Source organism: Capricornis sumatraensis, chromosome 2, assembly GCF_032405125.1.
Source record: "Capricornis sumatraensis isolate serow.1 chromosome 2, serow.2, whole genome shotgun sequence".
In the NCBI taxonomy this organism is placed as follows: Eukaryota; Metazoa; Chordata; class Mammalia; order Artiodactyla; family Bovidae; genus Capricornis; species Capricornis sumatraensis.
In genome coordinates, this window is record NC_091070.1 from 116,223,768 (window position 1) to 116,249,655 (window position 25,888).

Here is a 25,888-nt window from a genome sequence, read left to right on the forward strand (position 1 = left end):
GCCGCAACTACTGAGCCAGAGCTCTAGTGCCTGCGAGCCTCAACTACTGAGCCCGAGTTCTGCAACTACTGAAGCCGGTGCGCCTAGAGCCCGTGCTTCCCCAGGGAGGCTCATGCACTGCAAGGAAGAGTAGCCCCTGCTCCCTGCAACTAGAGAAAGCCTGTGCCAAGCAACAAAGACCCAGTGCAGCCAAATAAATCAATTAATTAAATTAAAACAATTTTTTTGAGTTAAAAAAGTCAAGGAGTAAGCCTATCAACATCTGACATTATCCTGATGAGAGTTACTAGTCCACAGGTTGGTCCAATCAGACTGAAGGTTGGGGGGAAGAGTTTTTCATTCTGATTGGCAGACGGAATTTATTTCTCCTGTTGGAGCTAAACATAGAAACATATGCCTCGGTTGGTGTTGGCTGTCATCCTGTTAGAATGAAGGAAGCCAGTTTAAGGACAAAGCCTTCCCACGGAGACAGGCAGAGCAGAGAAGCTGGGCCTACACCATCTTTGGACTTGTAGCTATAAGACAATACACTTATTATTTCTTGAGACATTTGAGCTAGTTTTTCTGTTACTTGTTATGAGAAGCACCTTGGTTTAAGCAGAAAGGAATGCAGATATGTCCATAAATACTAGGAAGAAACCAGAAATGCTCACTAAATGTATTGCTTACAGAAAGAGAGGGGCTTCCCTGGTGGCTCAATGGTAATGAGTCTGCCTGCCAATGGAGAAGACTCGGATTTGACCCCTAGGTCAGGAAGACCCCCCTGGAGAAGGAGGTCTTCAATATTCTTGTCTGGGAAATCCCATGGACAGAGGAGCCTGGTGGGCTGCTGTCCATGGGGTTGCAAAAGAGTCGGATACGACTTAGTGACTAAACAACAGCAACACAATAAGAGCGAGACATCTTGGTCGGATATTATCTCTATGGGCAAAGCAGACTGTAAATCTGCCCACAGGGTTTGGGGAAGCTGGGGTTCAGGAGCTAGTGTATTTTCAGAGGCATACGTAGATAGACATCATCCTTGGGAGATGATTACTCTTATGAGACTGCTGTTGACTGAAGACAGTCTGACTTTGAAAAATGAGGGGTTGACACTGATTGAATGATGTTCACTAAGGCAAGTTGTTCATTGATTCAACAGGTTTAAAAACAGGGTTTGATGGTTACATGTTACCTTGGCTTTTGTGGTTGTTGTGGTTTAGTCAGAGTCATGTCCAACTCTTGTGACCCCATGGACAGTAGCCCGCTCTGCTCCTCTGTCCATGGGACTTCCCAGGCAAGAACACGAGTGTGTAGCCATTTCCTTCTCCAGGGTGTCTTCCTAACCCAGGGATCAAACCCAGGTCTCCTGAACTGCAGGTGGGTTTTTAACCAACTGAGCCACTAATGTGGTTGCAGAATTTAAAAAATCAGTTTTTTTTTTATATGTGTGTGAATTTCTTTTTCTAATTACCAGGATGAAGTATTCCTCTTCCTGTTCAAGACCAATCTCTCCATCTGTGTTCTTAAGTCCTTCTCTTTCCAGATCCTGCTGCATCAGGCATTCTCTTCCTCTTGTTCTTTTTTTTTTTTTTTACAGTCCCTCTTTCATTGCAAGGAACCCCCTTGAGCTGCTTCTAGTACTGAAACTTGTATCTAAGGACAGGCTGGTGTTTATCAGGCCAGAGTCCTGGGAAAATCCGCACTGTTTTGGCTACCTATTCCCACTTCTCTCTCCTTTCTCCACTGCAGCTGGTGGGCACGTTGGCATGAAAGAGTAGCGCCAAGAATGCATTTTTAGAGTTTTAGTAGATCTGAATGGATTCAGGTGAGATAATAGGGAGACAAAACAATACAGCCCTCAGGAGACAAGTTTTATTCCTTTTGCTTTTCATTTGGTTCCTGTTTCTCATTCTCAGCACATCTACTCCATTCTCTTGCTCCTCTTTGCAGATCAGCTGCATCTTACACCTTTTAGAAACTAAGTACCCAGACATCTGATGTAAACACTAGAGGAAAAACACAGTTACAAAAAACTTCTTAATTAAAGGGGAGAAAATAGAAGGTATCCTTCAGTATATCAACACCATACATTGGTCAAGTCTTCAGAGTTGTTTCACATCCCTCAGCTCAGTAAGCCGGTGTTATAGGGTAAGCACTGGATCGATACTACAGGGGTACCCACGGCTGGGTGACTGAACACGATTGAATTTCCAGCACTGGAAACAGTTTCAACACTAATCTTCGGATTATCCCTGAGATAGTTACTGATGAAAACTTTCTCCATGGAATTGAACTCCTAAAATATTTCTTTTCTGCCATTACCCTCTTTATTTGGGATTAAGCATTGCTGGAGAGGTTGAGATGCCTTGCTATGCTGATGAGTCAAACTCAGGACCCAACAGTTCAGATCTGGTGTTTTTCTGGCAATTCAGTTCTTAAAGTACTTTAGTGGGTTGCCTCCCCGTTTTTAAACACTTCTAAGTTTGTTTTACTGTTGCGATAGTTTTCTTCTTCCTTTTGGTATTTTTTTTCTTTTGACATAATTACTGATTTAGAGAAAGCTACAAGAATAGTACAAAGAATTTCTGTATCCCCTTTACTCAGATTCCCTAAATGTTAACATTTTTTCACATTTGCTTTAAATGTAACTAAATTACATCTAACTTTTTTTTTTTTCTGAACAACTTGAAAGTAAATTGCAGACCTGATGCTCCTTTCCCTCTAAAATTTTCAGTGTGTGTTTCCTGGAAACAAGAATATGCTCTTACGTGACCACAGTACAATGATTAAAATCAGCAAATTAACACTGCTACAATAATCTTGAAACCTTATTCAGTTGTTTCCAATTGTCTCCTTAATGTCTTCTTAGCAAAAGATATCTCAGAGTATGGCTTACACTCAAGTGGCATGTCTCTTTAGTTTCCTTTAATCCAGAATAGTTCCACAGGCTTTGTCTTTTATGACATTTTTTACTATGTATTTTAAAAGAGTAAAAGCTAGTTATTTTGTATAACATTTTCCCACTTGGGTTTGTTTGCTATTTCCTTATAATTACACTCAGGTTGTGAAACTTTTGGCGGGAACTATGTGATGTGTTCACTTAACAGCATTATACCAAGAGGTACATGACACCTATCACGTGGCTCATTTAGTTAAAGTGGTGTTTGCTAGATTCCTCCACTGCTGTAAACATACTATTTCCCTTTTGTGCCTAATAACTATCTTGTGAGGAAATACCTTGAGACTATGTAAACATGCTGCTACTCCTCTTTCTTTGATACGCTATAGCATTCATTGATGATTCTTGTCTGACTCCATTGCTACTATCACTGTTGCCAAATGGTGATTTTGATGGTGGTTTTAAAACCATGACCTTTTTCTGATGGTGGTTATTTCTCCAGGAAAATTAGTCCTGCAGGAATTTGTGGCCTGGCAGAAACCCAAGCCTGAATGTCGCCTGTCCCCTCTGCTGCAATTCCAATGGCTTTGTCCTTGGGCCCTTGATGAGAAACCACATTTGAGATGACACCATGTTTTACCTGCAAGTCCATTCATGATTATCCTATGAAAAGTCATGTTTTGGTGGGGGAAGTGCTGCATTGACAAGTGTTTTTAAGCAACCCAGATGCTAGGGGTTTCCCTACTTCTTCTGGCTCTCCCAGAAATCCCACATTCCAATTGTCAAGAGCCTAGTCGTGGCCACTCAGCACATTAACCTTAGTCACAATAATCCAGTACGGCAAATAATTTGGTATGACCTAAAATATGACAAGAAAAGGTTAATCTTCCAACACTTGGCCTTAAGTAGTTTCAGCCTACAGGGTGAAAGAGTTTTGTCTAACAGGATTACAAAAATTCAGTTTTGGGTTTTTCTTCTTCCTATGCCTTTCATCAGAGAAACCTGGAACAAAATGTTGATCTCTTTAGGGACTGTGCTTCTCCTAAGGCTCTGAAGAATAATAAGCATGGAGTATAATCCTCCCATTCTGCTAACAGGGCCTCTGGGGTTTGCTGTGTCTCCTGGTTTAGCTTTGTCACTGTTGAATTCTCAGTCGGGAATGGGTTAACTGATACCAGCCAGTCACAGTTTCACCGAGGGTCTACGATTTGCAAACCCACTCTTTAAAAAAATTTTTTTATTGAAGTATAGTTGATTTACAGTGTTAATTCCTGCTGTACTGCAAAGTGATGTATAATATCAGTTATACACATATATACATACATACATTATTTTTCATATTCTTTTCCATATGGCCTATTGGATATTAATCCACAGGATATTGAATATAAATCCCTGTGCTATACAGTAGGGCCTTGTTTATCCATCCTATATATAACAGTTTGCATCTGTTAATCTCAAACTCTCAATCAGTCCCTCCCCCATCCCTCTTTGGCAATCACAAGTCTGTTGTCTCTGAGTCTGTTTCTGTGTAAACCCACTCTTAGTCATCGACTTATTTTCCAAGTATACAAATAGCCAAGGCTCACTGAAGCTAGCTCAAGTGAGGGGGAGGGAGGGGGAATCATGTTTTATTTATTTTTTAAAAGCTTATTCTTTTATTTTTGTACCTGGCTGCACCAGGTCTTAGTTGTGGCACTCAGGATCTTCTGGCTTCATGGCGGCATCTGAGATCTTTTAGTTGCAATGTGTGGGATCTAGTTCCTTGACCAGGGATTGAACCTGGGCCCCCTGCATTGGGAGTGAGAAATCTAGCTGCTGAACCACCAGGGAAGTCCCAGCAATCATATTTTAAAACTACACTGGGAAACGTCCTGGCCATAAAGGACTTAGCACAAGTATAGCCAAGACTCAGCAGAGGCTGAGCTGGGGCTAGACACTCTATTTCTTGAACAGTTGCTCCATTCTTCTCTTTTTGACAGACTTCTCATTTGTAAGAAGGCTTTTAGAGGTGATAGCAGATTGTGTTATCTGCTATCTAAACTGTTTTTAGAAGTGATAGCAGATTTCTTCATAGGAAATCTGTTTGGAAAAATTATTCAAAAGCACTTGAGGTAGAAGGTGACACCCCAAACGGTGCTGGTGAATATACTGGAGACCCTGTGAAAGCCCACTCTCCATCTTTTCTTTTTCCCCATCATAACTCCCACTGCTGTGGGTGAGGACATCAGGCCAGAATGGCAAGATCCAGTGTCATCATTTTCCAATTTGGGGCTAATCTAAATGGATTCAGGGAGATACTCAAGGGGGCAGGTATGGATGTGTACCACCGCTATTTGGATTGTAGACAGAAAGTGCCACTGAAACAATGAGGGAGTGGCAAGTTTCAAGGGTCAGGACAGGATACTGAGAGAGGTTATAGGGTCCAGTCATATGAGTTTTATATGAACTCCAAGCTGTCACTGCCTTAGGGTTGGTAGATTACCTAATACTACCCAAATGAGCACCAGGAAATGCACAGTCATTCAGATTCATGTCAGTTTTTTTTTTTTTTTTTTTGACCATGCAGCAAACAGGAAGGAAAAATGACCTCAGCCTAACCTCTCTCACTTTAGAGAGATTTTTTTCAATTAGCAATATCACAAAGTGCAATTGAATGGAGTGTAGAAAATCAGACTTGGTTGTACCAACAAAGAAATTTTCTTGGGGAAATTCTAAAAGAATTTTAAATAAGTAAACTGAGCATTTAACTTAAGAAACTAGGAAAAACATTAAATATTACCAAAAGGAGAATATAATGAATAAAAACAAAATTTCAGGGATTTCCCTGGTGGTTAAACACTACACTTTCCAATGCAGGGGGTGTGGGTTTGATCCCTGATTGGGGAGCTAAGATCCCACATGCCTCATGGCCAAGAAAGAGAACATAAAACAGAGCAATGTTGTAACAAATTTAATAAAGACTTAAAAAAAAACCTTTAATATGCTATTGATGAATTGATGAACATATGGATGATTAAAACTAAATTATGGATTCTTCAAAAAGTTGAACAAATAGACAAGACCCGGGCGAGGATAAGGAAAATAAAAAGAAAAGAAAAAAGATAGAATAGAAAGAAATAGCCATACAAATGAGATTAAAAGAATAAGAGACCTTTAATCAAATTTTATGCAAAACATTTTAAATTCTAGGTAAAATGGATGATTTTAAAATCAGTAAAACTAACTCAAGAAAAGTGAAAAGACCAAAAAAAAAGAAAGATAAATGAAAAGACAACCTATAGAATGCAAGTCATATATCTGAAGGGACTTGAATTCATAATAAATAATGAATACTTACAACTTAACAATAAAAAGATAAATAACCCAATTTTAAAATGGGCAAAGGATTTCAGTAGGATTTTCTCCAAAGGGGATAGAGAAATGATGAATATCTATAAGCAGATGAGTGGATAAACAATTGTGGTATATCCATACAATGGAATAGTATTCAACCATAAAAAGGAATGAAGTACTGACACATGCTACAACATGGATGAATTGTGAGAACACTATACTAACTAAAAAAAGCCAGACGCAAGTGGTCACAAATTCTGTGATTCCATTTATATAAAGTGCCAGAATAGGCAAATCCACAGAGACAGGAAGTAGATTAGCGGTTCCAGTAGCTGGCCGGAAGGGAAAATGTGGTGACTGCTTATGGAAGCAGAGTTGCTCTGTAGGTGATGAAAATGATTTGAAATGAGATAATGGTGATACTTGCAGAACTTTGTGAATATACTAAAAAGCAATGAATTGTACCTGTAAGATACCCTTTCAAAAAGAGTAAATTTTTACAGTATGTAAATTATAGCTCAATTCAAAAAAAAAAAAGGAAAAAATAAACACAATGTAACTTCAGTCATAATCCCACCAACACTGTGTTTTGGGGAGACAACACAGAGGGAAAACAACGTTTTAAAATCTGAAATTCATTTGTAAAAACACACCTGTCAATATAAGCAAAGGAATGTAGGAATATGGGCTTGCCCTAACAGATATTAATGTAGGCATAAAATTGTTATAACGACATATAGTAAAAGTAAAAATTGATTCATGCAATAGAAAAGTGCAGAAATAGGACACATTTAATTTCATATATAATAATGGTGGCATTTGTAGGAAAAGATTTATTTATAAAATGCTGAGGGAAAAACACTATTTATTTGACTTTCAAATCAATTTGTATTCTATTAATCCTATGAGATGGCTTCCCTGGTGGCTCAGTGGTAAAGAACCCACCTGCCAACGTAGGAGAGATAGGTTCTATTCCTCGGTGGGGAAGATCCCGTGGAGAAAGAAATGACAACCCGTTCCAGTATTCTTGCCTGGGAAATCCCACGGGGGTCACAAAGCGTTGGACACGACTTCGCGACTAAATGTCAATCCTACCACAATGTAAACGTATTTGAAAAATACCATTATACTGCATTTACTCAATCTAGAGACTCCTTGCTGCTCCAAGATACCCTACATGCTGGTAATCTCTGGCTTTCAGAATCAACTCAGCCGGTATCCAAGGGCCTTCCGGATCCCGCCCGGCACTCGGCCAGTTCAACAGTTAAGTAGGCAGATCCAGAACACGGTGTTTCATAACAAACCCTGGATCACTCCTCCAACCCTCACCCGGACGTTTAAATTCCGTTTCTTTCAAATACCTGCGTGTAAGCTCCATCAAGTTGAGTATTCTATCTTCTTCATCTTTGCTTATCACACATTCCTATTTTATGTAATTGCCAGCGTGCCTACCCCGCCACATTACAACCAATAGAAAGGGAGGACCCGCGGCTGGTTTGTCTTTATATGCCTCGCTCTTAAAATGGGGCTAGGCACACAGAAATGAAAAAAAAAAAAAAATCTTCGAATAACCTTTGAGAGGAGGAATCGTTTCCATTTTCCTAAACATGTAACTGAAACGTGAAGTTCGAAAAAGTCTGGGAAAGCACTCTTCCAAGCCACAGGCTGGGACTCCAAAGTAATATAAGTGAATTGGGGGTAAAATCTGTTTAATTCCCTGACTCATGCGTATTGTCTTCTAGGCTACCAACTTGCCCACAGCAAAGATGAATTCTCCTTGCCCCAATTCTTCCTGAAGATGAGGTTTAACAGCCATCTTTTTCAAGGGCAAGGCGCAAGCAGGAAGGTCACACCCTAGAGGCTCCCACAACTCCAGATGCCTTGAAATCAGAGTCCAATAGGAATAGACGTTTACACCGGAACCGCTTTGCCTCACGACCGGAAGAGGCTCTGCGTAAGGGCGTTGGGGGCGGAAGTGACGGGAAGGTGGTAGTGGAGTAGTTGGCGGGTGGTTGATCAGACCCGGTCGCCATGTCCGCGGGGAGCGCGACACATCCTGGAGCCGGAGGGTAAAGCTTCGCGGGAGAGGGCATCTCAGGGAGCGTGGGGAGCAGGAGAGGCAGAGGGATCATGGGAAGCAGCGTATGGGTGGAAGGGCCCTGAGGTGGGAAGTGGACACATTGGAGGGCCGGACTTTTGGGGCGAAGGGTGGTGAGCAGGCCTGGAGTCCCTTGAAAAGGCCGGCGGAGATCAGAAGGAGGAGAAAAGCAGGGACTTCGGGAAGGCCGAACTAAGGGGGAGGCGGAGACGAGGACGTATGGGACAGAGTGGAATCTTAATAGGGATGACGGAGGAGAAAGGAAGTAGATTCTGGAACGAGGTTGGAAGAAGTATTTGGGGAAATGTTGCAGTAGTTCTAAGGAGAGAGGGTAATTCCATTTCTGATAGGAGAGTCGGAATTGTAAAGGGAACATGATAGCGGGAAAATAGCGTGTTAAGGTGTCGTAAGGGGAGAAAAATATAACTGAAAGCTTTGATGGGGCCTAATGTTTTTTCTTTTACTTCCGTAGGCGCCGCAGCAAATGGGACCAACCAGCTCCAGCCCCTCTTCTGTTTTTGCCACCGGCGACCCCAGGTGGGGAGGTTACCAGTAGTGGGGGAAGCCCCGGGGGCTCCACAGCTGCACCCTCTGGAGCCTTGGACGCTGCTGCTGCTGTGGCGGCCAAGATCAATGCCATGCTCATGGCCAAAGGAAAGCTGAAACCAACTCAGAATGCTGCTGAGAAGGTATTGGAAGTTGAGGCGACTCTGCTAATTGCAATATTAATGGGGGTTATTTTGTAATCTTGTAATCTCCCAATAATTTGGATGAATGAAAGAGAAAACAGGGATACAGTAATTAAAGATACTTATATTTGAAACCTATTTGATGATATCTTGTGATTTGTTTTTAGGAGGCAGTTTGATTGAACTTAGTTCACTTAGTTCCGCTTAAGTTCGATGTATATAACAAGAATACTGGGTTGCCATTCCCTTCTCCAGGAGATCTTCCCGACCCAGGGATTGAACCCTAATCTCCCGCATTGTAGGCAGATCCTTTACTGTCTGAGCCACCAGGGAAGTCATAATTATCTAAGGCAGTGGTGTAATATGTTTTTTGATAACATGTACGTTTTCCCTGAAGTCAGAAGAGAAATTCAGATAAATCGCGTGGTTTAAATTGTCGTGTCGAGTTAAAAAGCTGTAGATTCAGATAACTAATGACTGCCTAACTGAAGTGCAGTTAAACATGAACTAAGATGATTAATTGATATGTGAGTTGTTTTGCTGTTTTCATACAAATTAGGAAATTATTTGGTCGTTTTATAAAATCTTTGTTATAATTAGAAGCTTACAACTGAAATGGGTCTGAACTTTGAAGCCTTTATCTTGCTGGAGAATGCAAGAATTTCCCTATAGAATAAGGGGTATAGTTCTGTTTATATTGCTAGAATGCAAGCTTTACGTTTGGGGAAAAAGCAACCTTGCGACAAGTATGGGGTGGATTATTGTCACCACTTTATAGATATGGAAAATTAGGTTCATGAATGGAAAGTTAACTTGTCTTAAATCTGTAAATGGCAGACGCAGATGTCTCACTTCAGTGTCCCCTCAGACTCTGGGTATTTAGCTTTTGTTTGGAGTTGGAGAATTCAGTTTGTTCCAAGACAGCCCATTCCATTGTAGTTTTCATGTGAAAAACAATTATTTTGGTTTAATTAAAATTGCTTTCATTGATACATATGAAGAGTTCTACTTGAAAACATAACGCATGTGAAGTGATGGATATGTTAATTAGTGTGTTTGTGGTAATTATTTCATACTGTATGTGTATATATTTATATCAAAATGTAAAATTGTACACCTTAAATGTTTACAGTTTTGTCAGTTGTACTTCAATAAAGCTGGGTGGGCTAGGGGGAGAAAGAAAATGCAATTCTTCAGCCTTCCAGTTTGTCAATAGATAATATCTATCAGTAGGCCAGAAGCTGTGTGGATGTTTTAATGCTTGAGTTCTGTGGATTTGGCGAAAACTTTTAGCGAATTGGAAGTTTGTTATTCATTGTATTTTTTGGTTTGAAAAGATAGTGTGAGTCAATTGTTTATTTGTAAAATCTAGAAGAAAATACTAAAAGCACATTGATGGAGATGGATGCTTGAATGTTAAAATTATTAATATTGATGTTACTCATTTGGACTCATTTTTTCTTCTAAAAAAGTAATCTCTAAAATGGTGATTGAACCCAGCAGAAGGCAGCATGGTGCACGAATACTGGATTTAGAATCAGAATACCTACGTATGAAACCTAGAAGCCCCAGTTACTGGTTGTAAATGTTAAGATTTAGTTCCTTGGTTATGTTAGCCACATTTCAAGTGCTCAGTGGACGTGTGGATGGTGACACCCATATCGGACTGGCAAGTGGAAAACAAAGTTCTGTTGGACAACACTGATCCGCACCTTTAAAGGCATAAGGATTCAGTGAGACAGGTGTGTGAATGCATTTTGAAAGTCAGTAAAGGAATAGGGATATTGTTGAGTTAGTTTGCTTCCGCATTTTTAAAATACCTAAAGTGCAAATAAATAATCTGTATTTTACCTTCCTTGTGCTGTCCACGGCAACTAAGGATTGGGGGAGGCTATCTTGAGGTTAAAACTTTTGAGATAACACTCAAATTCAGCTATCTGGAGTTGCCTGTAGTTTATTTTTTATTATTTTAGGGGGCCATGTCACATAGCTTGTGGGATCTTAATTCCCCAACCTGGGATTAAACTCAGGCCCTCAGCAGTGAAAGCTTGGCATCCTAACCACTAGACCACCAGGGAATTCCCTGTAGTATATTTAACATTTTTTTAAGTCTTATTAACTTTTTAAAATTATAGTTGATTTACAAAGTTATGCTAATTTCTGCTGTACAGCATTTTTTTCCGTTTTACTTTATATTATAGTTGATTTTACAGTGTCGTGGATTTGCCCATAGTTTAAATTGAGAGAAAACAGTCAGGTTTCAGAATCTTACTTGTCTTTTCATTCATTCTCTTTGTTCTTCCTTAAGTGAGTAATGGGATGTGAACTGGATACAATTTAAGGATTTCTGAGGTTTCTGTAGGAATAGATTTTTTTGTGTGTTGTGTAGGTCACATTGTGACCCTAGTGTTGGCGCACAGGCAGCTTTCTGTTACACAGATGAGATGTATGAGTAGTTGGACTCAGGTTGTGCATGGACTCGACTCTACCCTATATTTTACTACACCTGTAGCTATCTAATTGAGCAGTAAAGCATCATAACTTGGCCTTTAATTTTCCTTTTGGAGATTGCAGCTTTTAGTCCATACCGTTTCTGTAATCATATGGTCATAAAAATGCACACAGAGCCAAGGTTACAAAGATATCTAATGATGGCCTTCAAGTAAATTGACTGTACTTGGTGTCATTTTATGGAGGTTTTGTTTGCTTTTTATTTTGTTGATGACGAATGACCAGGGAATATTTCCAGATGTGTTTGCTCGGGGGAGGGGATCGGTAAGGAGTTAGTGGCACTCAGGAAAGTGTAGTTTTAAATTGAACAGAAAGAGATTATTTCGTCGTATGAACTTTTTAATGTAATTTCTCCTGTTACAGCTTCAGGCCCCTGGCAAAGGCCTAACTAGCAATAAAAGCAAGGATGACCTGGTTGTGGCTGAAGTAGAGATCAACGATGTGCCTCTCACGTGTCGGAACTTGCTGACCCGAGGACAGACCCAAGATGAGGTATGGAGATGTGGGGCCTCTGTGGGGAAGGTGGTGGGTGGGTGTAGTGTCAGATTTTTATTAGTGGTTTTGGGTCTACAAAGTCAGGATTGGGTTTGACTGTGGAAGAACTTCCTTGTGAAGATAAACAGATAGGGGTGGATTCCTTGAGTTAGTTTGAGTTAAAATTTCAAGATAATAGGAGAGAACTCACTCCTACATATTGATGGAGTGAATGAATGGGGGAAATCTATATCCTGCTGCCTGTCGTTGACCTCAGTGAATTGCCAAATCATCTAATGCATTGTTTGCTGTTTAGATCAGCCGACTTAGTGGGGCTGCAGTGTCAACTCGAGGGAGGTTCATGACAACTGAGGAGAAGGCCAAAGTAGGACCAGGGTATGTATGCATATCCTATACTTTGGGGAAGAGTTGGACATAGGACTCACATTAGCTTCATATTTGTCATTTGTAGGGAATATGTGTACATGTTTGGTTAGTAGCTATACACACGCACATGTGCGCTCACTCACTTTATAACAGAATTTGAGACATCTCAAAATAGATGTAAGAAGTATTGGCAGCTGTTTCTTTTGCTGTTTGGTTTTTTACTTGACAATTAGTGCTTTTACTGGAGGAAATAAATTAGACTAAACTGTGAAAGAAGACAGTAGTTGTTAATATTTACTGTATGTCTAAATTTTTTTCTGTGGAAATATTTCCCCCAACAAGTTGGTTCCTACTTTGTCATAATCTCCCTTTTAGAAAAATCCTTTTATCAGATTCCTTATTACCACTGTGATGATTATAGGTTGTAAGTTGTCCATATAAAGGTTTCATCTTAGTTTAGTTTCATTATTTCCATTATCCAGTTTTTGAGGGCAGGTATTCAGGCAGTGCAACATTTTTCATATTGGCTTAAACTAAATATAATTAGGAGGCAAAATTTGCTCTCTACCCCAGGCTAAGACTGTATTTTAACCTTGCATATGTGCTGGTTGCTATTTTAAAACATTTTTTTCTTTAAACAGTTATGTTTTGCCTACAGCTTTTTATTAGTATGGTTGTTGATCACTTTCTTTATTATTATCACAATTTAAGTGAGTTTATGGTTTTGTTTTGTTAAAAATGTGTTTGTTTTTGGCTGTATTGGGTCTTCGTTGGACTTTAATCTAGTTGCAGCAAGCAGGAGCTACTCTTTGTTGTGGAGCATGGGCTTCTCATTGTGGTGGCTTCTCATGTTGCAGAACATGGGCTCTGCCTGCGTGGGCTTCAGTAGTTGCTGCCCACCAGGTTCGTTGCTCTGCAGTGTGTGGAATCTTCCCAGACCAGGGATGTCCTCTGTTCTGGCAGGCATATTCTTAACCACTGAACCACCAAGGAAGCCCCATGTTATGTTGAGAGAGTCTTAACGAGTCTTCTCAGTTGGGTGTGAACCTTTAAAGAAATATGCATGTGTATATATATGCCACCACTCTTGGCACATTAGGTTGGATAGCCAAGAGCCCATTTGTCCATAACTTACTAGACAGCCAGCAGAAAGAAATGCTGTTCTCAAACACTGGGTTATCCAAAAGACTAGAGATTAATGTTCATGAGCCTAGAAGAGCATATTTGATCCCTGTGTGGCCCCATTTACTTTAAGCAGCCAGCAAGTATTCATTCGCCAGCTATAAAACCGTGTTCTTAGAAATTTAACTAGCAACAGCCATTTTCATGTATACGGTCTCCTTTACTTATTTAGAAACATTTGAGTGATAACAGATTAGGTTTGGTGACCCATTTGACCCCTTTGGTTGTGACCAGCTCGCTGTCATCATTTTAATATTTCTCTTTATAGGGATCGTCCATTGTATCTTCATGTTCAGGGCCAGACACGGGAATTAGTGGACAGTAAGTAATTGTTTTGACTCGCATACTGCTTTTTGTGAAGAGCAAAGTGTTATATGTAATAAGTTGGCAAACTGTTTGTTCCTGGTGGCTGTTTTAACTCTTCTTTATGATAAAGAACTACTCATGAATATATTTGGGTAATCTATAAAATGGATTAAAAACACAAGTAACTGAGGATTGGCCTGTGTTTATCATTATTGTTTATCTGTTCGTTCATTTCTTTAGTGTAGTACCTTACTGTCTGTGTTTTTCCCTAGGAGCTGTAAACCGAATCAAAGAAATCATTACCAATGGAGTAGTCAAAGCTGCCACAGGGACAAGTCCAACTTTTAATGGTGCAACAGTCACTGTCTATCACCAGCCAGCACCCATTGCACAGCTGTCTCCAGCTGTTAGCCAGAAGCCTCCCTTCCAGTCAGGGGTATGTTTTATGGAGAGGTCATTAACAGTGTTATCATTGCTGTAAAAATGATATATGCCAAATACTATAGGGAGTATGAAGAAAAAAATAAAACCCTGAAGCTCCAACCTAAAAGTTACCCCCGTTGATAATCCTATTAATGGACCATCTAGGTTACCGAGAGGTCGTGAACATCTGAACACACATCTCTTTATACCGATACATTCTAGATGTCAACTTTAAAAAAAAATGCATAACATGAGAGTTGAGAGTTAAGTTTTATTTGGGCCAGTATGACAACAGTAGCCTGGGAGATAGTGCCTCAAATAATTCTCAGAGACTGTTCCAGAGAGATAGAGGGGAAGGGCAGTATATATGTGATTTTGGTAAAGTGAGAGTACATGTAATTAAGCATGTTTATTTTTTAGAAAGTTCTTCTGGTCTGATGAAGCTTCTTCTAATCACAAGAAATAGTCATCACCATGAAGGATTTTAGTGCTTTTCTAGGTACAAGGAGATATAAAAATTAGACTCATAGAATCAGCTCTTGAGAATAGCTGGCTATTTGAAAACCTGTCCTACCAGTTTTCTGGGAGTGCAGGAGTGCCTCATTTCTATTTTCCACCCTGAACGCCTTTCAGAAGGTATTGAAGTTCAGCAGTGGCAGCAGCACATGATTTAATCCTTGCAGAGGCAGATGGCAAGCATGCATGGCAAGTGCCAGTTTGTGGTTGACATAGCAAAGGAACTGTTAGAGCGAAGAGTACACGTATTGTGCATTTTGAAGTCAGTGGTTTGGTTTAAATTAGTAAACTTAACTGGAGGACTAAGAAGGCTGAGTCTGATGAAGCAAGACTCTGCTGATACAATCCTCCTAGAAAAAAAGGGTTGGAGAGAGCAGCCCTCCGTGTGTTATAGAATATCACAGGGTTGACTGTACTACCCGACATTCTACTCCAGCTTTTCAGGAGACTGTCTTTGCTATATCTTATACAGTAAGTGGATTTATTTACTCAGTATTGAATCTTGGGTTTTCACTTCTTAAATAGATTTCACTGACCAGAGTAAGATGTTAATGTTGTAGGTATGTACATGGAATATGTAGTTTGTGTTTAAGCAACTTGATAGGGTTTATTTTTTAGGTTCATGGTAGGAATTACAGGGGGGGGGTCTTTATTCTGGAAGTGATTGAAAGTATCTGGAGGATTAAAGTATTTTGCCTAATAATTTTCATTTTTAGGATTTATTTATGTATTCTGTTTTAATTAGAGATATTCTGTTCTTCTGCAGATGCATTATGTTCAAGATAAATTATTCGTGGGTCTTGAACATGCTGTGCCCACTTTTAATGTCAAGGAGAAAGTGGAAGGTCCAGGCTGCACCTATTTGCAGCACATTCAGATTGAAACAGGTGCCAAAGTCTTCCTACGAGGGAAAGGCTCAGGCTGCATTGAGCCAGCATCTGGCCGAGAAGCTTTTGAACCTATGTACATTTACATCAGGTATGGAGAGATAGAGCCAAGGACATTTGAATGCTTGTCAGCTGATCAGTACAGGCAGAAATGACTCAAGAGGAGCAAGAGAATATGAGCTTAATAAGTAGTAGCATTACGAACTTAAGTAAATAATAGCAGTAATCGCTTTGTAATTAGTTAATAAAAACTGAAGTAGAGATGTGATTGGATTTTTTTAGTATTTACATCTTTGGGTTTTATAAGAGTCTGTGATCATAAAATGAGCTGCAGTAAGCCTGAAATAACTTTCATTTAAACCTACGACAATACATTTAAAAATTAGTGATCTTTAAATAGGCTTCGTTTATATCAAGAAATACCGTTACTCAAAGAAGGAGACCATAACATTTGTGGTAATGATATTAGTTATATCTTGAAGGGCTTAAGGACTATTTTTGTGTTTCTGTTTTGTGATATTCAGAAACTTAGATTTGTGCTACATTGACTATACTGCATTTAGAAAACAGCATACAAAGCAGAATTCTGTATCTTTGCTTTTTCTTTCTTTCAAATTTATTGGTTCTTACGTCTTTACAGTCATCCCAAACCAGAAGGCCTAGCTGCTGCCAAGAAGCTCTGTGAGAATCTCTTGCAAACAGTAAGTTATATTTATCTGTCTGAAACTCATTTAGAAGATCTACTGCCGTCTTGGACTGTGTCTTAGCTATTTTTCTACCTGTATGCGTTTCCTAGGCCTCCCATAACAAATTCCCACAAACCAGATGACTTAAAACAACAGACCTTTATTCTCTCATAGTTCAGGAAGCCAGAAGTCCAAAATCAAGGTGTGGCCAAGCTAGGTTCCTTCTGAAGACTCCGAGGGAGAATCCATTCCATTCCTCTCAATTAGCTTGTTAATAATTAACCTGCAGTCCTTGGCATTCTTTGCCTTGTGTCAGCTTAACTCTGCCTCCATCTTCACCTGGCCTTTCCTGTGTCTCTCTTACCTCCTCTCATAAGAAGGAGGAGATTTGATTTTACAGTCCACTCTAATCCAGCCTGACTGCAACTTAATGATCTCCATCTGTAAAGACCTTCTTGTTGCCAAACGAGGTCATATTCTAGTGTTCTTGGCAGACATAAATTTGGTAGGGGGTTGGAACAACACTTCAAACCACTGCACCATTCCAGCAACTGATACTCTCTGTATGGAAGTCAGACTCCCCTAGCCAGGGTCACTGTTGACTTGGATTTCTTCTTCAGGAGCTGTTTCAGTATGACATTTCCACTATATAGTATCATACAGTCTCAGTGTTGTCAGTTACTTAAATACCACTATTAATCCTGGTCAGGTTGTTTATGATCTGAATTCCAAATTTAATATTAGCTTTAGATGAGGTGGGTTGAGTTATCACAGTTGGAAGCCAGTCATCCTTTGCGGTATCCTTTGGGCTTCTTTGGCTGTCCATTCTGTTTATTCTGTAATCAAATAACCAGAAGTTAAACCATAGGTTTTTTATAGCACCTAAAGGAAATCAGGTTCGAGGGGTTGAATATGTTCAATCTTGTGTTATTTGGTAATTTAAGGAATTTGGTATCAGGCATCTCAGGATGAAGCTGTTATTTCCTTTGCTTTTGCAAGGTAACCTGACTTACCAACCCTTGTCTCATATAACTTCCTTGACCAGTTCCTCATCTTTTTCTTTGTTGTACTTACTAAGTAGCAACAAAGTTGGACTTAGTAAGATCCTTATAATGAAGAACTGGATGGAAGAGGTAATAAACCTTCATTAAACGATGAGGTCCGTGAGAGCAAATTACCCAGTAAATAAAAGAATGAATGATTTCTCTACAGTTAAACAGAAAACTTAGAAATATCTTAACTGATTAATTTCTGTGGTTCTGTGAATGATTTTCTACCCTAGAATTGGGTCAAGTGGGGGGTGGTTAGGATGCTCCACTCAAATTGCTTCCCTAATGTGGGATACCCCGGTTCAATCCCTGGGTTGGGGAAGATCCCCTGGAGAAGGGAAAGGCTACCCACTCCAGTATCCTGGCCTGGAGAATTCCCGTAGTCCATGGGGTCGCAAAGAGTCAGACATAACTGAGCGACTTTCACTTCACTTAGGGTGCTCCTGATGTCCATGTCTCTTGTTCCCCAAACCTGGGTTAGTAATTTAGTGGTGTGCCTTATTAAAATTAAGAGTGTGTGTGTGCTCAGTTGTGTTTGACCCTTGGTGATCCTGTGGACTGCAGCCCACCAGACTCCTGTCCGTGGGATTCTCCCAGCAAGAATACTGGAGTAGGTTGCCATTCCCCCTGCAGGGAATCTCTGAACCAGGGAATCTAACCCATGTCTTCTGCATTGGCAGGCGAATTCTTTACCACTGAACTCCCTGGGAGGCCCCCAAATTTAGATTAAACGAGTCTAATAAATTTGACTGAAACATTGATGGAAATGTTTTGGCGTCTAATTTGCTTTGATCCTGGAATTATATATCCTTGTATATACTAAGTGAGTTGAGACTGTTCCATATTGATCTGTTCCCCTTCACTTTCCAGGTTCATGCTGAATACTCTAGATTTGTGAACCAGATCAGTACTGCTGTACCTTTACCAGGTGTGTATGTCTTGAAGTGGTAAAAGGAAATACTTTGGTAGTGATATTAATGAATAAAGTAAGATACTCGAAGTTAAAGGAACTGTGCCAGGGCACTAATAATATTCACTTTAACTTAGGGTAATTTGGAAAGCCATTTGTGCCTCAGTAGTTTTCTTCCCTAGAGATTAAGTTTAATATTCAGCTAAAATGTCTCATTCTGCTGCAGCTGATTAAACACTTTTTTTCTTCCCCCTCAGGCTATACACAACCCTCTGCTATAAGTAGTGTCCCTCCTCAGCCACCATATTATCCATCCAATGGCTATCAGTCTGGTTACCCTGTTGTTCCCCCTCCTCAGCAGCCAGTTCAACCTCCTTACGGAGTACCAAGTATAGTGCCACCAGCTGTTTCTTTGGCACCTGGAGTCTTGCCAGCATTACCCACTGGAGTTCCACCTGTGCCAACACAATACCCGATAACACAAGTGCAGCCTCCAGCTAGCACTGGACAGGTAGGTTGCCAGGATATGAAATACGAGACCGTTGAATTAGGAAAGGTTGGGGCAGGGAGGGGGTGGAAAGGTGCTGGTATTATCAGAAGCAACTGGAATTCGAGGTGTTTCTTCCTGTGTTCGCACCATCGCACTACCTGAGTACTTTGGAATAGTGTGTACATGTGTATATTTATCCTAAAGTTTACAGTTTTTTGACTTTTGCCACCAAATACTACTTCAGAGCACAAGTTGTCGAGCTTTTCACGAAGGGCTGGAAGATAAATATTTTAGGCTTTGTGGGCCATACAGTTTCTGCCATAACTACTGCACTGTTGCTGTAGCGGAAAAGCCATTTCTACACTAGGAAATGGATGAGCATGACCATGTTCCAATAACTTGATTTACAAAAACAGATAGCAGGCAAGAATCATCGTTTACCTGTCCTGGGCTTTGCAGTGTTAAAGTTCTCACGGATTAGGGCTGGCATACCACACTCGTCTAAATGATAGGAACTGATTTGCTAATCTTAGAAGAAATATATCATATACAGGTGTTCTAGGCCAAGAGGTATGTGAGCTTCCTTAATGAAAGGATTATAAATGCTGGTATATATTTCTCAAGCTAGGAAAGTAGAATTTTAGGAAAAGAATGAGTAGCCAGCTCGTTTAGATTATGTACCCTTCTTCTTAGAGGCAGGGGAAAGACTAATGAAAGCATGGTAATGGATTTATGGTAGGTCCTCCTCTGTGGGCCTCTCATAGTGTACCCATGCCAGAGAAAACAGCCTCGAACCATTGCCCAGTCCCTGCCTGTGGGCTGTGAGCACTGAAAGCGGTTGTACAGTGTGAAACCAAAAATGGGCTTATGAACTCAATTCTGTTTGTGGTCCCTTAGTCATAATTATATTACCTTATATTTAGGCAGAGCTATAGTTCTGCAGCTTTGAGCCACATTCTCTTGTAATTGGGAAGCAATATAGCAGAATGGTTAAGAGTATGGGTTTAGAGATAGACTGGCAGGGTCCATGATGCTTCCCCATTTTTGAGCTGTGTCATCTTGGCAGAGAACTTAATCTATCCAGGCTCTAGTTTTCTTTATATATAAAATGGCATAATCATTATAATCCAGAGTTGCAAGGATTAAGTAAGCAGTCAATAAATATTAGCTGTTATTAATGAAAGTTTTCCTTTTAGAAGTGCTTGTTTTCTCTAATATATCTATCTTTTCCTTTTCGGAACAACCTCTTAAAACTATTATACTTGTTCTTGACATAGTTTATCCATGGAAATGATAGATGAAGTTGTATTTGCCACACAAGCCTTAGCAGCATTTATGATCCAGAAAGAGCTAATTACATTGATTAAAGGGCTTTAAATAAGAGAATGTTCTTGCTTGAACTTCTGAACTAAGTAAGTGACTGGAGTGTCTATTGTTTGTTCATGATCATGTTTGCTCCTGATGGCAAAAATGTGTAGCAGGTTTTTCCTGAGAGTTCAAAACTTTCAATTTCATGTTAGCTGCCATGAAGGTAGGAAGACTAGGTGATACTGTTACCAAATTATACTTGAAGGAAACTCAGGACCAGAAGATGAAGGATGTACATGCATCATATTGATCTCTAAAGTATGCTGTAAACATCCTTTAGTTATTTGTTAATTGGGCATTCTCACACTTTTTCCTCCTTGGTTTGTTTTGGTCCCAGAGTCCGATGAGTGGGCCTTTTATTCCTGCTGCTCCTGTCAAAACTGCCTTGCCTGCCGGCCCCCAGCCCCCACCCCAGCCCCAGCCCCCACTCCCAAGTCAACCCCAGGCACAGAAGAGGCGATTCACAGAGGAGCTACCAGATGAACGAGAATCTGGACTTCTTGGATACCAGGTTAAATAAAATATCCTATCTTACTTATCTCGTCTTATCTTACTGTATTCTCCCTTTAAAGAAAGATAAGTTCACATCTGTGTCAACTGTCCTCCCAATACTAGGATTTCTGCATTCTGGAATCCATTTAAATAAGATACTTATCCTTAGGGATTAAGTTAAACCAAGAGTGATTCCCTTTGGGTGGGTTTTGTTTTTGGGTCAGGGAGATAAGGGAATACAGAGCTCTCCGCCTAGAGAGAAGTCTCCTATGACTAGCATCTGGAAGTTCTGTAAAATTCTGCACTTCCTCTTTATACAGCAGACTCTTGAAAGCCTCTTACAGCTTGTAGTGAAATGAGTAGGGAAGAACTGTTACTCTACCAATATATGATTTGTATTTAAAACCTTGGCACTGTTCTTTTTCTCCCTGCTAAACAAGAGGGTGGTGTAATTCCTACACCCCTGAAAAAACAATAGCCAGAAATGCAGTGATTCTGTGCATGGATGTGATTATAAACTCATTCACTGATGAGTCTTTTTAGATTATTAAAATACATAATTTTGGTACAGTCTTGTTTTATCCGGAGAAGTACTTCTGCCAGAATCCTCTGAAGCATTCTTTGAACCAGACATTCTTTGAAGCATTTTTGTAGTTTATAACTAGATTTATACAAACCAGTTAAGTCATAGATAATTGAAAACATAAAGACATAGCATAATGAAGCACAAAATCTCTGGCCAAGTCCTACAGAGAAAAGTGATAGTCTATGCTTTGAGTATAGTTAACTCCAAATCCCAGAGAGCTGTGTAGTACAGCTTACTGCAGTTTATCAGAAAGATGAGGCACTTGACAGTTACATTAAGGAGCTAAAGTCAATACGGCAGTTGTAGATTTGCTAATGCCACTGTATTTTTCTGCTCATAGCATGGACCCATTCATATGACTAATTTAGGTACAGGCTTCTCCAGTCAGAATGAGATTGAAGGTGCAGGATCGAAGCCGGCAAGTTCCTCAGGCAAAGAGCGAGAGAGGGACAGGTAAGTTAGTTGGAACAGAATTATATGGATATGTTCAGATGTCATTTTTTTTTTTGCAACATTAATGTGAATAATGATCGTTGCTACGAGCACCCATGTTAAACTGAGATGAAATCATTTGGATCAGATAATCTCCTGTTCATTGTAATGGATGCGGTAATGGAAAATATGATGATATCCTTTACACAGTCTTAGAATCGCTTATACTCAGCCTTGAATAGTTCAGTACTTGATTATTCAGGTATCTGCCTTTATTTTTTTTGTCTGTGTCTTAGCCATTTTCCTAAGGATAGACAGTAAAAGAAGTATTACACAATCAAACCATTTTTGCTACTTAGAATCATAGAATATCATGGGTGGAGGTACTTGAATGAGAGTCCAGCCTGCCACCCAGTGCCTGAATTCTCCTCTCCTATATTACGTTAGCCTTCACAAGATGGAAGTGGTTTTTATCACCACAGTTCATTCTTTCATATTCATTCACTCTGTTTTTTTTCCATAAGGATATCATACTTTGCTTTTTTTTCATACTTTAATTCTTGATGCATCATTTTATAAACTGCCTAGAAATATGTACTGTGATTGGCAAATCCCATTAGTGGATATACCATGTTTTACGGTAGTTGAAAGCATGCAAAGGCATATTCAAACGAATAGCTGGGACAACTACTTTCAGGTCATGACAAATACAATTTGCATTGGAAAGACCTCTTTTTTTTCTTTTATTTTGAAGTATAGTTTATTTACAATGTTGCATTAGTTTTAAGTGTACAACAAAGTGATTTACTTGCTGTACATACATATCTATTTTTTTTTCAGATTCTTTTCCCTTTGAGATTATTCCATAATGTTAAATATAGTTCCCTATTACAACTTTAATTTGTTTATTTACTCATTTTATTATATCCTTATAATCTTACAACTTTTGTTTTTGGCCACACTGCATGGCATGTGAGATCTTAGTTCCCTGACCAGGGGTTGAACCCAGGGCACTGGTAGTGAAAGTGTTGGGTCCTAGCCACTGGACTGCCAGGAAATTTCCTAATCTTACAACTTGATAATTGCTTGAAAAAAAATGGTGTCAGGTAGAAAGGGTTGAAATTAATGGTTAAAATGAACTTTTATTTGCAGATTGTATTGTTATTCAACTTCTTATGTACTGGAAAGGTTGAATGTGTCTGAAAAATTATTTTTAACTTTTAACAGGCAGTTGATGCCTCCACCAGCCTTTCCAGTGACTGGAATAAAAACAGAGTCTGACGAAAGGAATGGGTCTGGGACTTTAACAGGAAGTCATGGTGAGTAAGGTGTAGCTGGGGGAGCAAGGAAATGGCTAAGACTGGTCTTAAGCTATTAGCTTTCTAATCTGATATTCATTCAGGTTGACTTATTCAGGTGTTTAATCCAACCTCTATAATCTGTTGGCTAATGAGAATACTTTTTTTTGTTTGTTTGTTTATAAGGACATCATATAGTTACACAGCCTTTTATTTTCAACCGACGTGTGTCTAGAAAAGAGTCAGTCGACTTACATTTTATACATAGCGTCAGTGACATTTAGGAAAAAGTAATGATTGGTAGGTCATTTCAAAATTTTGTTGCCTTTGTTGTTTGAATACCTGGAGGTAACCTGATGCAGACTTAAAAGATTTTTGTGTTGGGAGCTGAGCTACCTCTCACCTTATATCTCTTATTTATTGGTTGGGAATGGTCAACCAGTGTCTTTTTTAAAATGTTGCTTCTTAGTATCTCAGAACTCTAAATTTGGAGAGGTCCATAAATGGGATTTTTTTTTTCTTTGCCTATAGTCATAAAAATTAACAGAAGAAAGTACATTTTTTTTCTTTTCTTCTCTTTTAACTTTTTAAAGGTGAAATATTAGACTCCAGAGACTTACTTGCTAACTTTCCTTTTTTTTTTTTTCTTTTTTTTTTGTGTGTGTGTGTTTCTTTTTTCTTTCTCTGTTTTCTTACATGGCTCTGGTGGATTCCCATTTGCTGATGCTGGTGCTGTTTTTCGTGTGATCTTCAACGTTTTTGGGTGACCATTGACCCTGTGACCTCAAAATGGTGTCCAACTAACCACAATTAACATCTTTTTTTTTAATTAACGAATTTATGGTATTATCTTTTTTTTTTCTTCTTGGTGGGGAATGGGGTTGGGGTTATTCTCTCTTCTAGATTATCCAGTCAAGAAAATGAAGACTACAGAGAAGGGGTTTGGCTTGGTGGCTTATGCTGCAGATTCATCTGACGAAGAGGAGGAACACGGAGGTCATAAAAATGCAAGTAGTTTTCCACAGGGCTGGAGTTTGGGATATCAGTATCCTTCATCACAACCACGAGCTAAACAACAGATGCCATTCTGGATGGCTCCATAGGCAACAGTGGAGCAGAGATTTGAGCCTTGGTGACTCTAGCAATAATGCATGCATTTGATTTAATAATAAGACTCTGGGGCCTGTACGGGGAACCATCTTGGACTTTTACAGAAGTCAGTGATGGGGAAAAAGAAAAAAAAGTCAGTGATGAGTGTTCCCTTTCTTAAAGGGTTTCCATTCTTTTTTAAAAAAAAAATACCCTTATTTCTGCAGTGGCATAGCATCTGTTAAAATTTACTTAGAATCACAAATTTGTCTCAAGCTTTTTAACAGTTGGTGAAATGTGCTTGTTCAACAGGGTCATTCCAATATACCCTTGACCTGGTCCAGCCTTTTCCAAATGAATAGCCCTTATTCTGACATAAAGCAAGTTTTATTTGTATTTTACTACTGTGGTCAATTTTGATAATAACTGGTTCCAAACAAAGCCTTACTATTTATTAGTGGGGAAATGATTTTAAGACCATCCTTTCCTTTCAGTATTTAAATCTAAAAAGTCCTCATCCCTATTTCATTTTTTGGATTCTTTGTTTTGGAAAATGCAAATGCATTACTAATGCAAATTACTGTTGGATATAGCTGAATCCTGGGATATTGAAGGTTTTTTTCCATTGGGATGAGTCAAAGCTGGTACCTTTCAGGCATTCTTGTCTCAAATAACCATTGCTGTTTTTACTGCCCGTCTAAGCTCCTTGTCTTCAACTGAGTCTGAGAAAATTACTTGATGAAAAGCTGGTCAGAACTCATCACAGAAATGACATCCAGTGGTCTGTCTCTCTGAGAACTGGTTGCAACTGAAAATAGAGAGATTTGACTGCTTGGAATAAATGGTGGACTTAGTGACTGAAATTGCAACTTGTCCTTTTTCTTGGCATTACAGGTTTTGCCAAAAGAACTTTTTTGTATCAAATATTGATGTGTGAAAGTGAAGGAGCTAGTCTGCTGAACCAGGAGTAGTTTGAGATACTGAACTGTCGTTTTTGCACATTTGAATACTTTGCAGACTGGCTTTGTATAAACGTATCCTCTGGTTTCCTATATGTTGTAAATATTTAGATCATAATTTCATTATAAATAAATGTATAAATATTCTGCTTGTGGTTTCTTTGTTCTTTATTCCACAACCCATCCATATATGAAAATTCATAACCTTTTTTACTTGTGTGTTTTAGCCTCTCAGTGGTGTCTGACTCATTACAACCCTGTGGGCTGTAGCCTGCCAGGTTCCTATATCCATGGAATTCTCCAGGCAAGAATACTGGAGTGGGTAGCCATTCCCTTCTCCAGGGGATCTTGACCCAGGGATCAAACCTGGGTCTCCCTCATTGCAGGCAGATTCTTTACCCTCTGAGCCACCAGGGAAGTCCCAACATAATGCTATTATAGCTCCATCAGAAAAATACATACATGGACCCCAAAATTTGCATGCAGTTCCAAAAGTTTTATGACTGTACAAAGTAAACCCTTAAAAATTCAAATGAAAATAGAGGATTTTTATGATGGATATTTTTTACTTTCATATTGTCCCCCTTCATTGAACATGGTTAAAGGTACTGAGTGAAGGAAGCATTTTTAAAGGAAATGCAAATTATTCTTGGAAAAATCTACTTCAAAAAGAAGGAAGGGTGCAAAAGTTGCAAGAGAAAAATTTCCCAATGGGGTTGTTTGTGCTACCTACAGGTGGATATAGTTGATAACTCCTTCATTTGTGCTGTTATTTAAGGCCACCTGAAAACTTGAATTATCATTTCCTGTGGGAAGGCATATTCCTTAAAAATTAAAAA

The 25,888-nt window shown here is 39.4% G+C and overlaps 1 protein-coding gene and 2 non-coding genes across 4 annotated transcripts; all 3 read left to right on the plus strand.

The window, feature by feature from the left end:
- The first annotated feature begins 8,201 nt into the window (after window positions 1–8,201).
- On the plus strand, window positions 8,202–25,142 carry KHDC4 (KH domain containing 4, pre-mRNA splicing factor). 2 transcript variants are annotated; one of them, XR_011144415.1, is made up of 14 exons: window positions 8,202–8,286; window positions 8,788–9,004; window positions 11,879–12,007; window positions 12,306–12,385; window positions 13,827–13,879; window positions 14,137–14,300; window positions 15,570–15,781; window positions 16,331–16,391; window positions 18,296–18,353; window positions 18,593–18,846; window positions 20,531–20,704; window positions 21,640–21,724; window positions 22,931–23,022; window positions 23,905–23,947. XR_011144415.1 is itself a non-coding variant. In XM_068964121.1 (14 exons), the coding sequence occupies exons 1-14, from the start codon at window positions 8,249–8,251 to the stop codon at window positions 24,102–24,104; spliced, it is 1,845 nt and encodes a 614-aa protein (XP_068820222.1). In that variant the 5' UTR covers window positions 8,202–8,248; the 3' UTR covers window positions 24,105–25,142. The 2 variants fall into 2 exon arrangements, 1 of the variants encoding a protein (XP_068820222.1); XM_068964121.1 differs by having other exon boundaries at window positions 21,612–21,724; window positions 23,905–25,142.
- LOC138074760 (small Cajal body-specific RNA 4) lies at window positions 15,097–15,231 on the plus strand. The gene has a single exon (XR_011144572.1). It is a non-coding gene; the product is annotated as a small Cajal body-specific RNA 4 (non-coding RNA).
- On the plus strand, window positions 19,542–19,673 carry LOC138074753 (small nucleolar RNA SNORA42/SNORA80 family). The gene has a single exon (XR_011144565.1). It is a non-coding gene; the product is annotated as a small nucleolar RNA SNORA42/SNORA80 family (small nucleolar RNA).
- Window positions 25,143–25,888: the final 746 nt, after the last annotated feature.

What these genes read in the sequence shown, in the direction of transcription:
- KHDC4 (XM_068964121.1), top strand. Translation starts at nt 8,249, where the DNA reads ATGTCCGCGGGGAGCGCGACACATCCTGGAGCCGGAGG. An exon ending in AAAGAGCGAGAGAGGGACAG is followed by an intron (nt 21,725 to 22,930) that starts GTAAGTTAGTTG and finishes AACTTTTAACAG; the next exon opens with GCAGTTGATGCCTCCACCAG. An exon ending in GACTTTAACAGGAAGTCATG is followed by an intron (nt 23,023 to 23,904) that starts GTGAGTAAGGTG and finishes TCTCTCTTCTAG; the next exon opens with ATTATCCAGTCAAGAAAATG.